This window comes from Scyliorhinus torazame, chromosome 25 (genome assembly GCF_047496885.1).
Source record: "Scyliorhinus torazame isolate Kashiwa2021f chromosome 25, sScyTor2.1, whole genome shotgun sequence".
Taxonomy (NCBI): domain Eukaryota; kingdom Metazoa; phylum Chordata; class Chondrichthyes; order Carcharhiniformes; family Scyliorhinidae; genus Scyliorhinus; species Scyliorhinus torazame.
The window spans coordinates 8,264,187-8,282,002 of record NC_092731.1 but is presented as its reverse complement, the minus strand read 5'-3'; the positions used below and the strand labels follow the sequence as shown (position 1 = coordinate 8,282,002).

General features: G+C 48.1%; 1 protein-coding gene across 5 annotated transcripts in view; it reads right to left on the bottom strand.

The window, feature by feature from the left end:
- Positions 1–208: 208 nt before the first annotated feature.
- LOC140402284 (coiled-coil domain-containing protein 9-like) overlaps positions 209–17,816 on the bottom strand; it is a 51,934-nt gene continuing 34,326 nt past the window's right edge. For 3 of the 5 annotated variants that reach the window (XM_072489937.1, XM_072489936.1, XM_072489935.1), the window contains exons 10-15: positions 12,556–12,661; positions 11,938–12,007; positions 8,769–9,279; positions 8,189–8,452; positions 6,174–6,284; positions 209–617 (exon numbers count right to left, since the gene is read on the bottom strand). In XM_072489937.1, coding sequence (XP_072346038.1) covers positions 595–617; positions 6,174–6,284; positions 8,189–8,452; positions 8,769–9,279; positions 11,938–12,007; positions 12,556–12,661 — 1,085 coding nt within the window. In that variant the 3' untranslated portion in view covers positions 209–594. The remainder of the gene's footprint in view (positions 618–6,173; positions 6,285–8,188; positions 8,453–8,768; positions 9,280–11,937; positions 12,008–12,555; positions 12,662–17,816) is intronic. The other 2 variants (XM_072489938.1, XM_072489939.1) reach the window with 2 other exon arrangements.

Sequence of the window (17,816 nt, the reverse complement as noted above, 5' to 3'; positions counted from 1 at the left end):
GTCCGCGTGGGTCTCACCTCCGCAACCCAAAAGGTTGTGCAAGGTAGGTAGATTGGCGGCGTTAAATTGCCCCTTAGTTGGGAAAAAAATAGTTGCGTACCCCAAATTTAAAAAAAAATAAATGATTAGATGCTTCACTTCTTGAAAGAAATCATCAAAAATGAGTTCAGTAATGTTTATCCATTGCTAAGCATTCAAGAGAAAAATGTTATTTGGTCCAGAAGATGTTTATTATATCAATATAACTGCACAGTTTAGTGTTGCAAAAATAATGTCCAACTTCCTGTCTCTTTCCCCACAGCAAAAGGCACGATTCTCGAACTTTAATTTCTGATATTTTAATGTTTGGAGAAGCTGCAGTATAATTGGCAGCCACTTGAAAAATATATATAGTTCTCAAAATCCTTTGGTGTAAAAATTATAGCCATTCCCGATGACTTTTAAAAGAATTTCCAATCCTAGGCCCATCCGGTCAGTCAGTTTCACACAGCCTTTGCTCAGACCAGTTCGGAACTTGCTAAATGGTAGATTTAGACACGTCAATTATCTTCTCACGCACACGCTGATGGGATCTTCCTCCTGGGCGCAACGTCATCATTCCAGGGCTCTCGGCGAACCTGTAAATAACACGGATACCGGTGAACAGGAAAAGCAAAACAAACCAAAAACCATTTGCTTCCAAATGAATCCATTAATTCCCACCCAACATTCAACCTCCACTTTTTATTATTGTCACAAATAGGCTTATGTTAACACTGCAATGAAGTCCCTGTGAAAATCCCCTAGTTGCCACGTACCGGCACCTGTTTGGGTACACAGAGGTAGAATCAGAATGTCCAATTCACCTAACAGCATGCCTTTCGGGACTTGTGATGGGAAACCGGAGCACCCGGAGGAAACCCACGCAGACACGGGGAGAACGTGCAGACTCCGCACAGACAGTGATTCAAGCCGGGAATCGAACCCGGGTCCCTGGAGCTGTGAAGCAACAGTGCTAACCACTGTGCTACCATGCTATCATTCCACCCCCCAAGACTCTCAGGCCTTGGATTGATACATTTCAAGAACATCATTTGCAATGTATCCTTCTTGAACTAAACAACATTATTGGTTTTCTTAAAAAGGATTTCAGGTTCGTGTCTCGGTTATGACCCAGAATGTCACACTATCAAACTGCCACACATTTCCTAAATTTGTCTTTTGCTGGTTTAAATCGATGTCCCTTTATCCTGTCAGTTACACTCGAGGTAATAATTCACAGTAACATTTCACTTGTAGCACTGCATACTTGCAAGCCTCTACACCATGCACTCTCCCGACGGTCTCCTCAGTCACCTCCAAGTGTCCAGTTTCTGGGCTCAGCGATTCCAAATCTTACTGCCTTTGCTTTTCAGATTTAACACAGTTAAAAGTGACAAAAAGGAGACCGGATTCTATAGAGGCCCTTTGAAGGAAGCTGCAAGAGTATTTCAGTCAATAACTGCCATGGGCTGTAACCAGCTTACAAAATGATCCGTATGAAATGACACTGAACTCAAAAAATTAAGAGCAGATTAAAGAGCCCCTGGAGTATGTTTCACCTTTATGATCATGACTTCCTACCTCAACTTCACTTTCCTACCCTGTCCCTGAAGGGGAGCAAATGCATTATGATAATCGTCAAAATCAAGTTCCAGAACCCCAGAGATGCAAATCAAATGCATGGAGCACTTTTAAATGAGGTATCTTGTGGGCCTTCCCCACATTCTCTGCATTGGAATTTATTGATTCACCATTGACATTAACCTTTGTCCTTGCCTTGTACTACAATATTTCACCAGCTACACTTCGTGCACAGTAGTATCTCCTCAGAGCCTCAGTTACAACAAGGCCATAAACCCAGGCATGAATCTTCAACCACTTTTTAAAAATAAATTGAGGTGCCCAACTCATTTTTTCCAATGAAGGGGCAATTTAGCGTGCCCAATCCACCTGCCCTGCACATCTATGGGTTGTGGGGGGTGAGACCCACGCAAACACGGGGAGAATGTGCAAACTCCACACGGACAGTGACCCGGGGTCAGGATCAAACCTGGGACCTCGGCGCCGTGAGGCAGCAGTGCTAACCAGTGTGCCACCCAAATCTGCTACCAGTCATTGGTAAGCTCTCGAGAGTCCGGGGCACACGGAGGAATATCACTGGACAGCAGAAGCCATCCCCCAGTCCACCTTCACCCAGATTATGAACAGGGGAACAACAGACAGACAGACAAAGGCTAGATGGTCCATTCAGCCCATCACGCAACACGGTGGCTGGAACTAACCCATCACGTTGCCCTTAAAACAGGAGACTAGATCGATAACACTTTTGAAAAAAATGTGAAACACCGAGCTGCTGCTACAGTGGCTCACTGCATTACGCATGTGGGATTTTGTTAGGTCAGGTATTAAAGGATCTGGAACCTTGGCAGGTAGGTGTAGTCATGATCCGATGGCCGCCTCCCATTTCTAGGTCCCTGGTCACTATCCGGCATATCTTTTTGGAGGCTTCCATTTGTACCCATCAGGCTCAACTGTGGTGGCACATCATGGTCGAATAGCCTACGCGACATTCAATACCAAGTTTGACACTTGCAATAATGACCATTTAGAGTTGGGGGCAGGGGGGGGGGGGAGAAGGGGGAAACTAAACAGGCTTCCTGCGAACAAGTCAATGAATAAAAAGATAAATCCACAGGATTGTGGGGAAAAGGGTGGGGGGGGGGGGGGGGGGGGGGGGGAAGAACTAGATTGCAAACTCCCCCCCCCCCCCCCAAAAGCAGCTCAAAGACATTTTGAAACAAGACAATTTTTTAATATTCTTGCCCATTTGTTGAGAAAATACACACCCACTTTTGGTCAGGTGAAATAAATATCCAGAAGAGCAATTCAACAGCAACACAGTCATCATATAAATAGACAAAAATCACTGAAACACAACATAATAATTAAGAGACCCCCGACACAGAGCTGGATTTCGGAGTTATTCGCTGAGCACATTCGTTTGCATTAATAACAGATAAAATAAATGCCGCATGGGTGTATGAAAAGCATGGTTTAATGACCAGATTATAGAAAGCATTTAATAGAGAAAAAAAAAAAAGCAGTATTCAATAAACCTGCAATATTGTTACGGGGCCAGAAACTCACCTTGTGCTTTACTGCAGCACTGTGACTCAGTTATCATTTCAAAAAGTTACTTCATGGATCTGCCAAACGGGATCTGCCAAACGTCAGCATCCATGTAATCAGCAGCTGGCATTGTTAATTCCCAAAAGTTACAAGTATTTACAGGGTTCTTCCTGACGCTGTTGGCAATTTGATTCAACTTGCCAGTGACCCTACCCACAGCCACTAGCATAACTTTGTTCTCCCTCCTGCCCAATATTCAAAACCTTAATTCCTTCATATTCTCAGATTAAAAGTTCACAAAAATATATGTTTTATAAATAAAACACAGTGGCTGTGCAGTTAATACTGATGCAGGTGAAATTGACAAACTCCTTGGTGTACAATATTAACCACCGTCAAATGGTAACTAGCAGCAGATCATTGAGTAATAAGCAATACCTTCCATTAACACAATTCGGTAAAGTAGATGGACATCTAAATAAAGAAACACTTTCTGGCTATGAGGAAAGAAATTGAAGGTGGGACTAACTGGATTGCTTTTACAAAGAGCTAGCACTCTGATGGGCTGAATGTCTTACTTTTTTCTGTACGGTATTATTTTATGATCCTACAAAAGAACTAAACTGATTACTTAAAAGCCTCTTTTTTCCTTTCCCCAAATTTATCTCCACTTTTTTCGGAGGACACCATTTCTCCCTGGGGGCAGCTTTCTGGGCACCGTCTGCCCCGGCTAGCACACTGAAGAGTCATTCTCGCGTGAAGTTTCCAAATGGGGAGAAGAGCTACTCTATCAAACTCGGGCATTTCTAGTCCAGCCCTGAACCGGTCCACCTCCAGAGTCACACTGCATTCGCGTTCATAGTCATTGGACTGGAATCTGTAGGTACAGGTACCCAACACTCTTGCCAAAACATAGCATTTACTCACCAGCACGCACTGCACAGATGAATCTCAAGGACTGTCTCACACTGCATTGTTCATGACTCAATAGGTCCTGCATTTGGGTCTCAGTCCAGGGGCTGAAGTACAATCCAGGTTGACATTACATCGTAGTACTGAGGGGGTTCAGCAGTGTCGGAGACGCTATCGTTTGGATGAGCCTCTAAACTGAAGCCCCCCCATCTGTCCTCACAGGGGGATGGAAAGATCCCGTGGCATTATTTGGAAGACCAGGGGTGTCCTCCCGGACAGCCTTGAATTTCTATTCCTCAACGCAAGTTTCCTAATCCCTCTCACAGGAAAAAGAAAAAGAATGCTGTGGGATTCGGGGATTTCCAGCATTCGAGCAAAGGTGCAAGTCAACTGGGAATCCCACAGCCAGAGGAGAATTATTATTATTATTATTATTATTTTTTTTTAAATTTAGAGCACTCAATTCATTTTTTCCAATGAAGGGGCAATTTAGCGAGGCCAATCCACCCACCCTGCACATCTTTGGGTTGTGGGGGCGAAACCCACGCAGACACGGGGAGAATGTGCAAACTCCACACGGGCAGTGACCCAGAACTGGGATCGAACCCGGGACCTCGGCGCCGTGAGGCAGCAGGGCTAACCCACTGTGCCACCGTGCCGCCCTTGCCAGAGGAGAATTAACACAGGATGAGAGTGGAAAATAATACCCCTTGGGCATCCACGGCCAGCTACACAATGGGTTCCAAGTTGTTGTGTCTGGTAAACATTGCACTTGATGGAACGTTCCAAAACAAAACACCTCGAGTGATTGCACCATCAACACTGCTGTGTTCATATAGGTCTGCACAAATAGGACACAAAATTTGTATAAAGTCTACGCTTGTGTACACAACAAGTGTTTGTGGACAAATCTAAAAATGGGGGGAAAAAAAGAAACTGGCGCCTGAACGTAACTAGAAAAAGCTAATGGCAAATTCAGCAACCTCACAATCAATAACGGACCCATCAAGGTTGAGCCCCTTAATCAAATATACCCGGCCTGATCCCAAATGGGAAAAAGCATGTTCCTCAATGAAAATTGTGGCCCCGTTGCTGAATATATTACTAATATCAGCCAGAAATGCTGTTTTTCAACACGTAGGATTGGATTCTTCCACCCTGCCCGCCGCAAGATCGCCACGGACGCGACTGGCCAAAGAATCCCATCCATTGTTACCTCATAGTCAAGGTCATTGTTACCTCATTGTTACCTCATAGTCAAGGTCAAACCTTGACAGACACAGGGTGGGACCAAGGTAAAGAGACCATGGTTCGAATTGCATTTTTCTTTGGCGGTAAGCACCTTGCTACCTGACCAATGTCTTGCACGCCATACCAAAGATGTAGTTAAAAAAACAAAAAGGGCATTTTCTATTTTAAAGACCAATTTAAAAATAAATAAATACATTCACCTTTCTAAATTTAGAGCACCCAAAACATTTCTTCCCCAATTAAGGGGCAATTTAGCGTGGCCAATCCATCTACCCTGCACATCTTTGGGTTGTGGGGGTGAAACACCCACGCAGACACGGGAGAATGTGCAAATAAATAAATAAATAAATAAGACAATTGGAGCCCAGTCAACATGCGAGAATCTTCCAGACAGCCCACTAGATGTCCAAACCACCCAATGCAAAAAAACAAACACATGGTAACTAAATCCAACGCAGATAGAAACTACGTCCATTTCTTCAGAAGGTTCCCATTGTCCAGATAAGAACAGCCAACAGTATGGAAAAGGGAAGAAATCCCACAAGCAGGTGTAGGCCATGCTTTCCCGAGAGAGTGCGGCAAGAGGATGGAGTTGGGCAAGAAGAGTGGAGAGCAGGAGTTGCAATTCAGAGTAACACGTCGTGGGATCTTCCCAGATGGGAGGCCCAAGCCTCAGCCTAGCACCTCAAAAAGAGGCCAAGATGTTAATGTTAGCATCCTGGAGCTGGTTAACGCTTGCCTTTTGGTCAGCGCTGTAGGAGGTTAGAGATGTTAGCTGCATTGTCAGGTTTGGTTAAGCAAACACTTTGAGGTTAGACAGCACGTTCATCAAGCTTAATCCAGAGGGATAGGAGTCTTACGAAAACAAACAGTCTCGTAGCTAGTGATTCGAACTGCACCTGAGCTGTGCTCATTGTCTTCCACGCAATCTGTGCTCCGCGTTGTCCTTGTGGAGGGTTCCAAGAAACCATCTTTCAAGAGAAAAAAAATAAATTTAAAAAATAGACAACGTAATTTGCGATGTCCATCTCGCAAGCCACACTACGTTTTAGGAACTACAAGGTGCGAGAGAGTAGAGTGTTGCGTTAATGCCCGACATTAGGAAGGATGTCAAGGTCCTGGAGAGGGAGCAGAAGAAATTCACCAAGTTGGTACCGGGGGTGGGAGGGGCACGTGGCAAGCACTGCTGCCTATAGTGCTGAGGCCCTGGGTTCGAATCCCGGCCCTGGGTCACTGTCCGTGTGGAGTTTGCACATTCTCCCCGTGTCAGCGTGGGTTTCACCCCCACAACCCAAAGATGTGCAGGGTAGGTGGATTGGCCGCGCTAAATTGCCCCTTAATTGGAAAAAAATAATTGAGTATTCTAAATTTACAAAAAAAAAAATTTTTTTTTTTTTTTTTTTTTTTTTAAAAAGTTGGAACCAGGGAGGAGGCGACTTTTGTTACGATCTTTAAAAACCGGAGCAAGCATCCCGTGCCAGAGTTGTGAAAACAGGAGGGAGGTTTTAACAAAGCAAATCTGGAAAAACCTAGAGCTCAATCTTAGCAAAGGAGGGGGGCAATTTTTGAAAAATATTAAACCATCCAGAAGGAGAACTCATAGAAAGTTTAGAAGACAAATAACCGTTTAAGAAAGGACACCATAAAGGAATTAAATGGACCCCCCCCCCCCACACACTCCCCTGCTGCATGTTCTCTGGTGACAGAGGGTGCGTGGAACGGAAAACCCCATCGACATTGGCAGGACTGGAAAATCCCACCCCCAGACAGTGGCACGCGGCTGGAAGAAGCACAGTAGGGGAAGGGAGGGACTGTAAAATCCCACTCTTCATGTACATTTGGCACGAGGCAGGTCAGAGAATGTACTTCATTGATGAATATCCAGAAGCTAGTTTCAAGTAATGAGGAGCCATCGCCAGAAACAAAGCACTGTCCCTACTGAACTTAAAATAATGAAAATACAATTAAAATTATCGACTCTGAACGCGCAGTTTACAATTCACAGATAAAACAGAAAATACAGCAATCACTCCGATGAGGTTATCAAATGCTAACCTACTGCATATTTCTGGCTATTTTCCCATTTTTTTTTATAATCAAAAGTTTTGCAGCTTTTGCCACATTTTTCCTTCAATAATATCTAGAGGGTTCAGATAATCATTCATAAATCATGTCGCGTTGGATTTTTAATGAAGTTCAGTGAAAAAATAATCAATGCTTTGAAAAATGGATGACATGCCACCTTTAAACTGAATGAGCATGGATTAGATTCCTCCGTAACGATTGGGAAATGTTTACAATGGAGAAAGGAGATGTCACAGGGGCGCATTTCACCTGGGAAATCTTATTGGGTGTTCTGAATTGCATGGCGTTTGGATGAATTACATTTGAACTGCACGTTTGATCACAACACAATGGCAAAAGGCAATCCGCCCAAAAAATGATTATCCTGCAAATTAATCCCAGATCCTGAAGCGCAAAAGCAGGAAATCCCCACATCTCATGTACAATAAATGGGAGCTTGACCAGGTAGCATATAATCTTTATTAGTGTCACAAGTATGCTTGCATTAACACTGCAATGAAGTTACTGTGCAAATCCCCTAATTGCCACACTCCGGCGCCTGTTCGGTTACACAGAGGGAGAATTCAGAATGTCCAATTCACCTAACAAACCTGTCTATCAGGACTTGTGGGGAGGAAACCGGAGCGCCCGGAGGAAACTTGTGCAGACACGGGGAGAACGTGCAGACTCCGCACAGACAGTGATCTAAGCTGGGAATCGAACCTCGGACCCTGCCGCTGTGAAGCAACAGTGCTAACCACTGTGCTGTGTTTGATTGAAGATGTGATTACAGACCAAAGATAACACTGACCTTCTCTCCTATTGACCTCCTGTTGTTTAAGTTCCTCTTCTGTTGCCGCTTGTGTAGCCACGATAGTGGCAGAGTCACTGCTCTGGTCACCATCACGAATGTCAGGATCCACGTGCGCATTCAGGATTTCAGCAGTAGGCTGGTTGCTTTCAGTCCCGTACTGCAGGGGAGACGGCTCCCTTACAGACACAGGCTCCATCCCAGTCTGTACATCCGAGGGCAGTGATTCTCTGTCGGCAGCGACGTCCCCTTGCTTATTCTCCACTGAAAATGAAAACACCGCTCTCGTTAACTCAAACCAAACCACCCAACCAGGAACACGGGGTTAGGAAGGAGAATTCTGGAGTGTGCAAAAAGTCTTAACTCCTCGAATCCCGACAGGCCAGGAGGCCATCCAGCCCACCGAGTCTGCACCCACCCTCTGAAAGAGCACCCTATCTAGGCCCAAGCCCCCACACTCCTGATGAGGAAGGCCGGATCCGAGAAATTGGGATAAGACTTTTAGAAAAGGTAAAAAATGGAGGGATGAAGAAAGAGAGATTCTATTTGTATTTGCCCCCACCCCAACCCCAAATCTTACCTTTACACTCCTCCTTTGCTGTATTCACCGTTTGTAATGGATTCTGCTCAACATTGCACCTTGGTGATGATGTTTCCATCTCCTCTGCCCAGTCTTTCACTGGGTGATACTCCTCGAGAGAAAAAGGGCTCAGGGGTTTCGGTGCAGTTTCTTTGAACTGGACAGTTTCCTCCATTGGGGGAATATGAAGTTTGGGCGATTCCCTGGCCTTCCTGACTCGCTGCTGTTTGGCATCAATCTCTGGGCTTCTGCTGACGTGCTGCACCGTTTCCACCTCCATCTCCACCTCCTCCTTTATTCCCTTCGCCTCCTGCTTCTCCTCGAGCTCCTTCGTTTCCTCCAGTTCGCCATCACTGTCGGAAACATCTTCTCCCACTATTTCCTCTTCGTCGTCACTTGCATCTTCCCATTCATCTTCATCATCCACCGCATCCACCAACAACTCTTCCTTATTGGCCTTGAGCTCACTGAGCTTCACATCTTGAGCAGGCTTTCCTTTAAATCTCTTTTCCTGTAAACGATCAAAACAATGAGGGTGACTTTCAGCTTGGGCGACTTGACAACTTGAATGCAAATACTCACAGTTGCCAAAAATCTTTCCGGCACAATTGGTTTGGAAGTCATTCGGGTTTAGTGAAGCGACCCTTTGGAAATCAGCTCGTAGCTACAAGACAAATCATAAACTCAGAACTGGGCAAGTGGAGTTTAACTCAGGCCTACATCTGCAGACAAACCAATTCTTGTATAACAAACCCATCATCTTAACCAGGTCACGAGTAAAAAGGTTTCAGGAGTGAGAAAAGTTTTGAGATTGAAATAGCAAAACAAGTTTGAATGTTGTGCAAAGCCATTTACTGACGCACAATTGTCCATGTTATAAGCCAGGTTTTTGTCCTAATCTCCATTTCGCAGTAACGCCGTCCTACAAACACATGGGGGGGGTTTCCACATGCACACAAGTGACACTCTGTTCCTCCATTGCCAATAATGAGAAGGTTGGCACCCCCTCCCCTCTCACTCCCAAGTGTCTGTCTGTCTTTGTCTCCCTCTGTAGCATCGTTCTCCAAGGGTTGTTCACCATGGGGCATGCTACGATACCGCCAAAGGCGAGGTGAGGAGGCAGGGCCTGAGAACTGCCTCAGTCAGTACAGGGTTGAACTTGCATCGGGGGCGTTAGTTTGCACCACATCACAGCCAACTAACAAACAGGCCCCGCCCCCCCCCCCCCGACTCATTCCAACTACCCAGTTATTAACACCACACCTAGGGTGGAATTCTACAGCCCCATCATGGTAGGGGCAGGGCTGGAGAATACAGCGAGCCATTCAAAACTCTGTTGACTTAGACGGGATTGGAAAATCCCACCGGTGGGATGGGCCGGTACTTTCCGCCTCTCGAGTACGGTGTATAGCTTCCGTCATCCTACTGGAGGCATATTTCAGAGAAGGTTCACAAGGCTGATTCCTGGTTTGCTTAATGAGGAACGGCTGACTCTCTATTCTTTGGAGAGTAGAAGAACGAGGAGGATTTGTATTGAAACATAAAAGATTCTGAGGGGGCCCCGACGGGATGGATTCCGAGAGGATGTTTCCCCTCATGGGGGGGGAAAATCGAGAACCGGGCAAAGTTTCAAAATAAGGGATCAGAGGCGAGGAGGAATTTCTTCTCTTCAGGGGGTCCGTGAGTGTTTTGAAGTGGAATGGAGGAGGGATCGTTCATAGTCAAGGCCGAGTTAGACTGATTGGCAAACGTGTCAAGAATTTTGGGGGACAGGGAGGAAATTGGAGGTTAAGGCCACAATCAGACCAGGGAGGATCTTAGTGAATGCTGGAACAGGATCCGAGGGGCCAAATGGCCCGCTCCTATCCCCAACGTCCTCATGTGACTTGGTGTTGCGAAAACTGAAATTGTCCGCTCGGACTCCTGGTCAACACGAGCTGACTGCAGCGAACTGACCACCTCATCTAATCAGGTCCATCGCCCAGGACAGCCATCCCCCGCCTCCACCACAACATCCCAATCTGCTGCCAGCAATCCCTTACCCACATAGCCCTTGCCTCAAAACCCCATTGCTCTTGGTGTCGGTCACACCGGAAATGCTGTGGCTTGCACCTTCACCCACTTCCCAGTGCCCAATTGCTTCTCTGTGCCCAGTGACACGATAAATATCTGTAACCTCACCACCGAGTACTGCCATCTTCTCCAGTGAGCCCCAGCCTGCATCAGCGCTTCTTCTCTCTGCCACTGTGCACGCATCCATCTTCTGCCCGGCCCTCTCCCTCCCGCCCTTCACACACCCCCCTCCCTTCACCCCCCCCTCCCTTCACCCCCCCCTCCCTCCCTTCACCCCCCCCCTCCCTCCCTTCAACCCCCCCCTCCCTCCCTTCACCCCCCCCTCCCTCCCTTCACCCCCCCCTCCCTCCCTTCACCCCCCCCCTCCCTCCCTTCACCCCCCCCCTCCCTCCCTTCACCCCCCCCCCTCCCTCCCTTCACCCCCCCCCTCCCTCCCTTCACCCCCCCCCTCCCTCCCTCCCTTCACCCCCCCCCTCCCTCCCTCCCTTCACCCCCCCCCTCCCTCCCTTCACCCCCCCCCTCCCTCCCTTCACCCCCCCCCCTCCCTCCCTTCACCCCCCCCCTCCCTTCACACACACACCCCCCCTCCCTTCACACACACACCCCCCTCCCTTCACACACACCCCCCCCTCCCTTCACACACACCCCCCTCCCTTCACACACACACCCCCCCTCCCTTCACACACACACCCCCCCTCCCTTCACACACACACCCCCCCTCCCTTCACACACACACCCCCCCCTCCCTTCACACACACCCCCCCCCCCCGCTCCCTTCACACACACCCCCCCCCTCCCTTCACACACACCCCCCCCCCTCACCTGGGCAGTATATATTCACCAGCGTCCAAATTTGCAGGGCTACAAGGAAAAGGCAGGGCGAGTGGGGCAGCGGAGTTTCCCTTGCGGAGAGCCAGCACAAAACTACATGGGCAGAATGGCCTTCTTCTGAGCTACAACCATTCTATGATTCCGTGACCTCTCTGCGCACCAGCAGCACGAGGTGCACACCCAACTTTCTCGATTCCCCCACAACAGTATGGCCCTTATTGCACGTCATATAGTCACACAACAGGATGGTGAGAACGTTCCCCACCTGCTGATCTTCACTTATTTGTTTCGGTTCATGTGCTGCTTCACCCGCTTCCCAGCGATCGTCGTGCATGCTACAGGAAAAAAAGAATGGAACACTTTTCAACACCGGAGAATCAAGCAGACAAAGTTAATACCTACAGGGAGTAGCTCACAGAGACACATTCCCCATCTCTTCAGTTCCTGCCATTTGAACTCTCTTCACTTTAAACTCCTTCCCTGCTAAATCACTGAATATTGTTGGACGGGAGGCAGTATATATATTACAGGACAAGTGTTTAGGTGTCGTCTCTGAGGGGGAAAATAGTGGAGGCCCAGGTGGAGAAATGGGACACGGAGAACTCCTCAGTCGGAGAGCTGGTGCTGACCTGATGGGCCAAATGGCCTCGGGACGTGCTGACCATTCTGTGCTGTGAATTGTATCAGTGTCCGTGAGCATTTTCCAACAGGAAGCTGTATAGTTTCCCTACTCCCTTGTTCCAGGGGCACAATTGACAGCTCAAATGGAGCTCAGTTAAACCAGCTCCAAACAGGGTTGGAGGGAGACCCTCTTGGTCTGAGCAGAGAGCTTCGTGGCGAAGGTGAGCATCCCATTAGGCAGGAATAGGAATACTTTTCCTACCTGTAATTCTTACCCCCGCGTTTGTCTTTCCCTCTCCTGGAATCCTTGTCCCTGGAGTGAGCAACAAAGTCGGAAATGGTTGGCGGTTTAGGAGGGCGGCGCTCATCTGAAAGAGAAGAGGATGTTACCAGCGACAGGCCCCAGACAGGAGAACGAGACCCACAAACCACAACCCTGCCCCACCCCCACACCAGGCCCAAGTGGCTGGTTTAGCACACAGTGGGCTATACAGCTGGCTTGTAATGCAGAACAATGCCAGGGTTCAATTCCCCGCCTCCCCGAACAGGCGCCGGAATGTGGCGACTCGGGGCTTTTCACAGTAACTTCATTGAAGCAAACTTGTGGCAATAAGCGACTGTTGTTAAGGAAAGAGGGCAGCCTCACTGAGCAGGTTTTCACCGTCTTTCCCAACTTTCTCGGAGTGAGTTCTAACAGTTGAAAACAGCACTCGGAATTCCCCGAAAACGTTCCTGCTATTGTCCACAGAACTATAATAATAATAATCTTTATTGTCACAAGTTGGCTTACATTAACACTGCAATGAAGTTACTGTGAAGCGTTTAGACCTCTTCTGCAGACAGGGCGACACTTCCAGAAAGGACAGGAATAAATGAGCGACTTGGTACAAAGAGACAGCTTGACGCGGTTGACGAACGTCTTGCAACAGTCAGAGGGCAGGGGTCGGAGGGCATTTCCAGGGTCAAGCTCATCTCCTAGGCCAATGTACCAGCAAAAAAAATAAATAAATAAAATAAAATAAAATAGGCAGACTTGCGTTTCTGTAGCACCTTTCATGATCTCGGAGTGCTTAACAGTCAGTGACGCACTTTTGAAGTGTAGCTTTATTGCAACGTCAAAAACCCGGCAGCAAATTATAGCACAGCGAGCTCCCACAGCCAGCAATACGATATTGAGCAGATAATCCATTTTAGTGATGTCGGTCACCAGGGAGAACTCCCCTGCTCTGCCTTATCGAATAATGCCCTGGGGACGGGTAGGGCGTCAGGTTACCCCAGAAAGGTTTGCCCAAAAGGTGGCACCTCTTGACAGTGTGGCACTCCATCGAGGCGGCAGCCTGGATTCTATGCTCAAACCCACAGCGCTCTGACTGGGGAGGCGCGAGCACCTCCCACTCAACCACAGCTGTTTAAAAAAAAAAAATCAATGGGGGAGATGTCAGAATTCACACTCACAAACTAAACACATGCGGAAGAGTGACACAGCAAACTTGTATGCTTGGCACTCTGATTTGATTTCTTAAAGTTCTTCAAGCCTACAGATAGAAAGATAGCCATAAACAGAGAAAGGAAGCAAGCAGAAATAGCAAAATAAAGAACACTTAAAATATGAGAAAACACTAAGCCAATCTGGGGAAGGGAGTTAAAATGTTCAGCTGTATGTAGCCAATTACCTGCCCAATATCACCACAAGAACCATACCAAACCCACACAAACACGGGGAGAATGTGCAAACTCCACACAGACAGTGACCCAGAGCCGGGATCGAACCTGGGACCTCGGCGCCGTGAGGCAGCAGTGCTAACCACTGCGCCATCGTGCTGCCCTCCCAGGTAATTTCGGTTCGTAAAAAGTAGGCCAAAACCAATGTGGCCAATTACCACCCCATCAGTCTACTCTCAACTCATCAGCAAAGGGGTGGGTGCTGGGGTCGACAGTGCTTTCAAATGGCACTTGCACAGCAATAACCTATTCGCTAATGCTGGGTTTCACCATTCGTCTTGTGTCTGCACATGGACTAAAAAGCTGAGCTCAAGAGAAGGGGTGAAAGTGACTGCCTTCGATATCAAGGCAGCATTTGCCCCGAGTGCGGCATCAACGAGCCCCGACAATATAGAGGTCGGTAAGAATCAGGGGAAAGCTCTCCACTGGTTGGAGTCATTCCAAGAAAAGAATGAAGATGCATTGGGTTGTTGGAAGGTCAGTCATCACAGTCCCGGGGCATCACTGCAGGAGTTCCTCAGAGAAGTGGCCTAGACCCAAACGTCTACAGCTGCTTCATCAATGACCCTCCCTCCATCACAAGGTCAGAAGTTGGGATGCTATCTTTTTTTAAAAAATGATGTTTGCATAATGTTCAGCACTATTTGCAACTCCTCCGAAATGGAAGCAATCCATGTCCAAATGCAGCAAGACCTGGACTATATCTAGGCTTGGGTCGATAAACACCAAGTAACTTGTGTCTCGTAATTTGCAGGCAATAACCATCTCCAACAAGAGAAAATCTAACTATCTCCCTTGATGTTCAATGGCATTACCATTGCTGAATCCTCCACTATCAACATTCTGGTGGCTAGACTTTACTAGTAACTGAACTGTACTAGCCAAATAAATACTGTGGCAGGCCAGAGACTAGGAATCCTGTGGAAAGTAACTCACCTCCTGACTCCCCAAAGACTGCCGACCACCTACAAGGCACAAGTCAGGAGTGTAATGAGCGCAGCTCCAGCAATACTCAAGATGCACAGTACCATCTAAGCCAAATCAGAACGCTTGGTTGATACCCAATCCAGCTCCTTTATTAAAAATAAATTTAGAGTACCCAATTCTTTTTTTTTTCCCAAATAGCTTTTATTGGTAGAGGGATTGAGTTTCGGAGCCATGAGGTCATGCTGCAGCTGTACAAAACTCTGGTGCGGCCGCATTTGGAGTATTGCGTGCAATTCTGGTCGCCGCATTATAGGAAGGGTGTGGAAGCATTGGAAAGGGTGCAGAGGAGATTTACCAGAATGTTGCCTGGTATGGAGGGAAGATCTTATGAGGAAAGGCTGAGGGACTTGAGGCGGTTTTCGTTCGAGAGAACAAGGTGCAGAGGTGACTTAATTGAGGCATACAAGATGATCAGAGGATTGGATAGGGTGGAGAGTGAGAGCTTTTTCCTTGGATGGTGATGTCTAGCACGAGGGGACATTGCTTTAAATTGAGGGGAGATAGATATAAGACAGATGTCAGAGGTAGGTTCTTTACTCAGAGAGTAGTAAGGGCGTGGAATGCCCTGCCTGCAACAGTAGTGGACTCGCCAACATTAAGGGTATTCAAATGGTCATTGGATAAACATATGGATGATAAGGGAATATTGTAGATGGGCTTTAGAGTGGTTTCACAGGTCGGCACAACATTGAGGGCCGAAGGGCCTGTACTGCGCTGTAATGTTCTATGTTCAATGTTCTAAGGCTACTTGTGACAATAAGCGATTTTCCTTTCCTTTCCAATTTAGCGTGGCCAATCCACCTGCCCTGCACATCTTTGGGTTGTGGGGTTGAGACCCACGCAGACACAGGGAGAATGTGCAAACTCCACACAGACAGTGACCCAGAGCCGGGATCGAACCCGGGTCCTCGGCGCCGTGATAACCACAGCGCCACCATTCCCCTATCCAGCTCTTTAAAGATTCACTCCCTCCGCCAGCGAAGCACAGTAGCAGCCATGTGTACCATCTACAAGATGCACCCTGGAACTCAACAAGGCTCCTTTGACAGCACCTTCCAAACCCGCGACCTCTACTGCCTAGAAGAAAAAGGGCAGTAGATGCATAGGGCAGCACGGTAGCACAGTGGTTAGCAATGTTGCTTCACAGCTCCAAGGTCCCAGGTTCAACTCCCAGCTTGGGTCACTGTCTGTGCGGAGTCTGCACGTTCTCCCCGTGTGCGCGTGGGTTTCCTCCGGGTGCTCCGGTTTCCTCCCACAGTCCAAAGATGTGCAGGTTAGATGGATTGGCCATGATAAATTGCCCTTAAGTGTCCAAAAAGATTGGGTGGGGTTACTGGGTTACAGGATAGGGTGGAGGTGTGGGTGTGGGCTTGGGTAGGGTGCTCTTTCTAAGGGCCGGTGCAGACTCGATGGGCTGAATGGCCTGCTTCTGCACTGTAAATTCTATAGGAACCCCACCCCCTTCATGTTCTCCTCTGAGTCACTCACCATCTATTGGAAATAGAATCGGCCATTCCCTCACTGACGCTGGGTCAAAATCCCTGGAACACCCACCCTGACAGCAATGTGGGTGTACCTACATCACAGGGACTGCAGCGGTTCAAGGCGGGTGCGTACCACCACCTTCTCAAGAATAATTAGTGATGGATAAGAAATCCCGGTCTTGCCAGTAACACCCACATCCCGTGCACACAGCACCATCCCAAAAACGGCAATGCGACAATGACCAGTTTGTCTGATTTTTAGTTACATGTGGTTGAGGGGTAAATATTAGCACAGAACACAGATGAAAGTTCCGCCATCGCTCTGATGCAATGGAATCTTCCACATCCACCCAAAGGGGGCGCCCAGGGCCTGGGGTTTAATGCTGCATCTGAAAGATGGTAACTCCCAACAGTGCAGCTTTCCTTCAGTTGGGCATTGGCACTGCCATCCTGGGCCATGCGCTCAGCTGCCAGACCCTGTGTGCAGTACAAATGCTGCTGTTGTTGGGGCGACAAGGCAGACAAACAGGTTCCAAGTTGGAAAGATTTTCCACTGACACACGAGGGCAGACAGCGAGCGTCACAGAGATGCTGCAACGGCCTTTAACCACATCACGGTGCGGTGGAACTCCTGGCTAAACATGAAAACCCTTCCGCCTGGTGAGTGGTTTCCCCACTCCTGGTGAAGTGAGGAACCAGGTTGGAACTCATTTTACCGCGTGCAACAGGAGCTGGCTTTTGTGCACTGTTTTGGCAGTTCGTCCTCGGGCCAGAAGCCAATACGGGCTGGTGAGAAAGGCTCGATCCCCTCCTGTACAGTTGTGTAGGGTTGGGGGGGGGTTTGCTGCCGTTCGACGTGGGCGAAAATGCCGCCGTCGGCGGAAAACTCGGCAAGACTGCGGCGAGACTGCGGGAAGAAGAATATCGGTGGTGAGATCTCGTTCTCCGATTTTCCCAGCCCCTCGCTGGGCGGGCGGGAATTACAGAGAGCCATTGCCAAGAATTCCAATCAGGAATTCAGAACAAGCTTGTTAACCAAAGGAGTGATGAGGAGAGAATAGCAACGAAGCATTTAAGGGGAAACAAGATAAGGGTGAGTGAGAAGGAATGGATGGTTACAACTGCAGATTTAATCATATTTGTTATAAATTTAAAGCACCCAATTCATTTTTTTCCAATTAAGGGGCAATTTAGCGCGGCCAATCCACCTACCCTGCACATCTTTGGGTTGTGGGGGCGAAACCCACGCAAACACGGGGAGAATGTGCAAACTCCACGCGGACAGTGACCCAGAGCCGGGATCGAACCTGGGACCTCGGCGCCGCGAGGC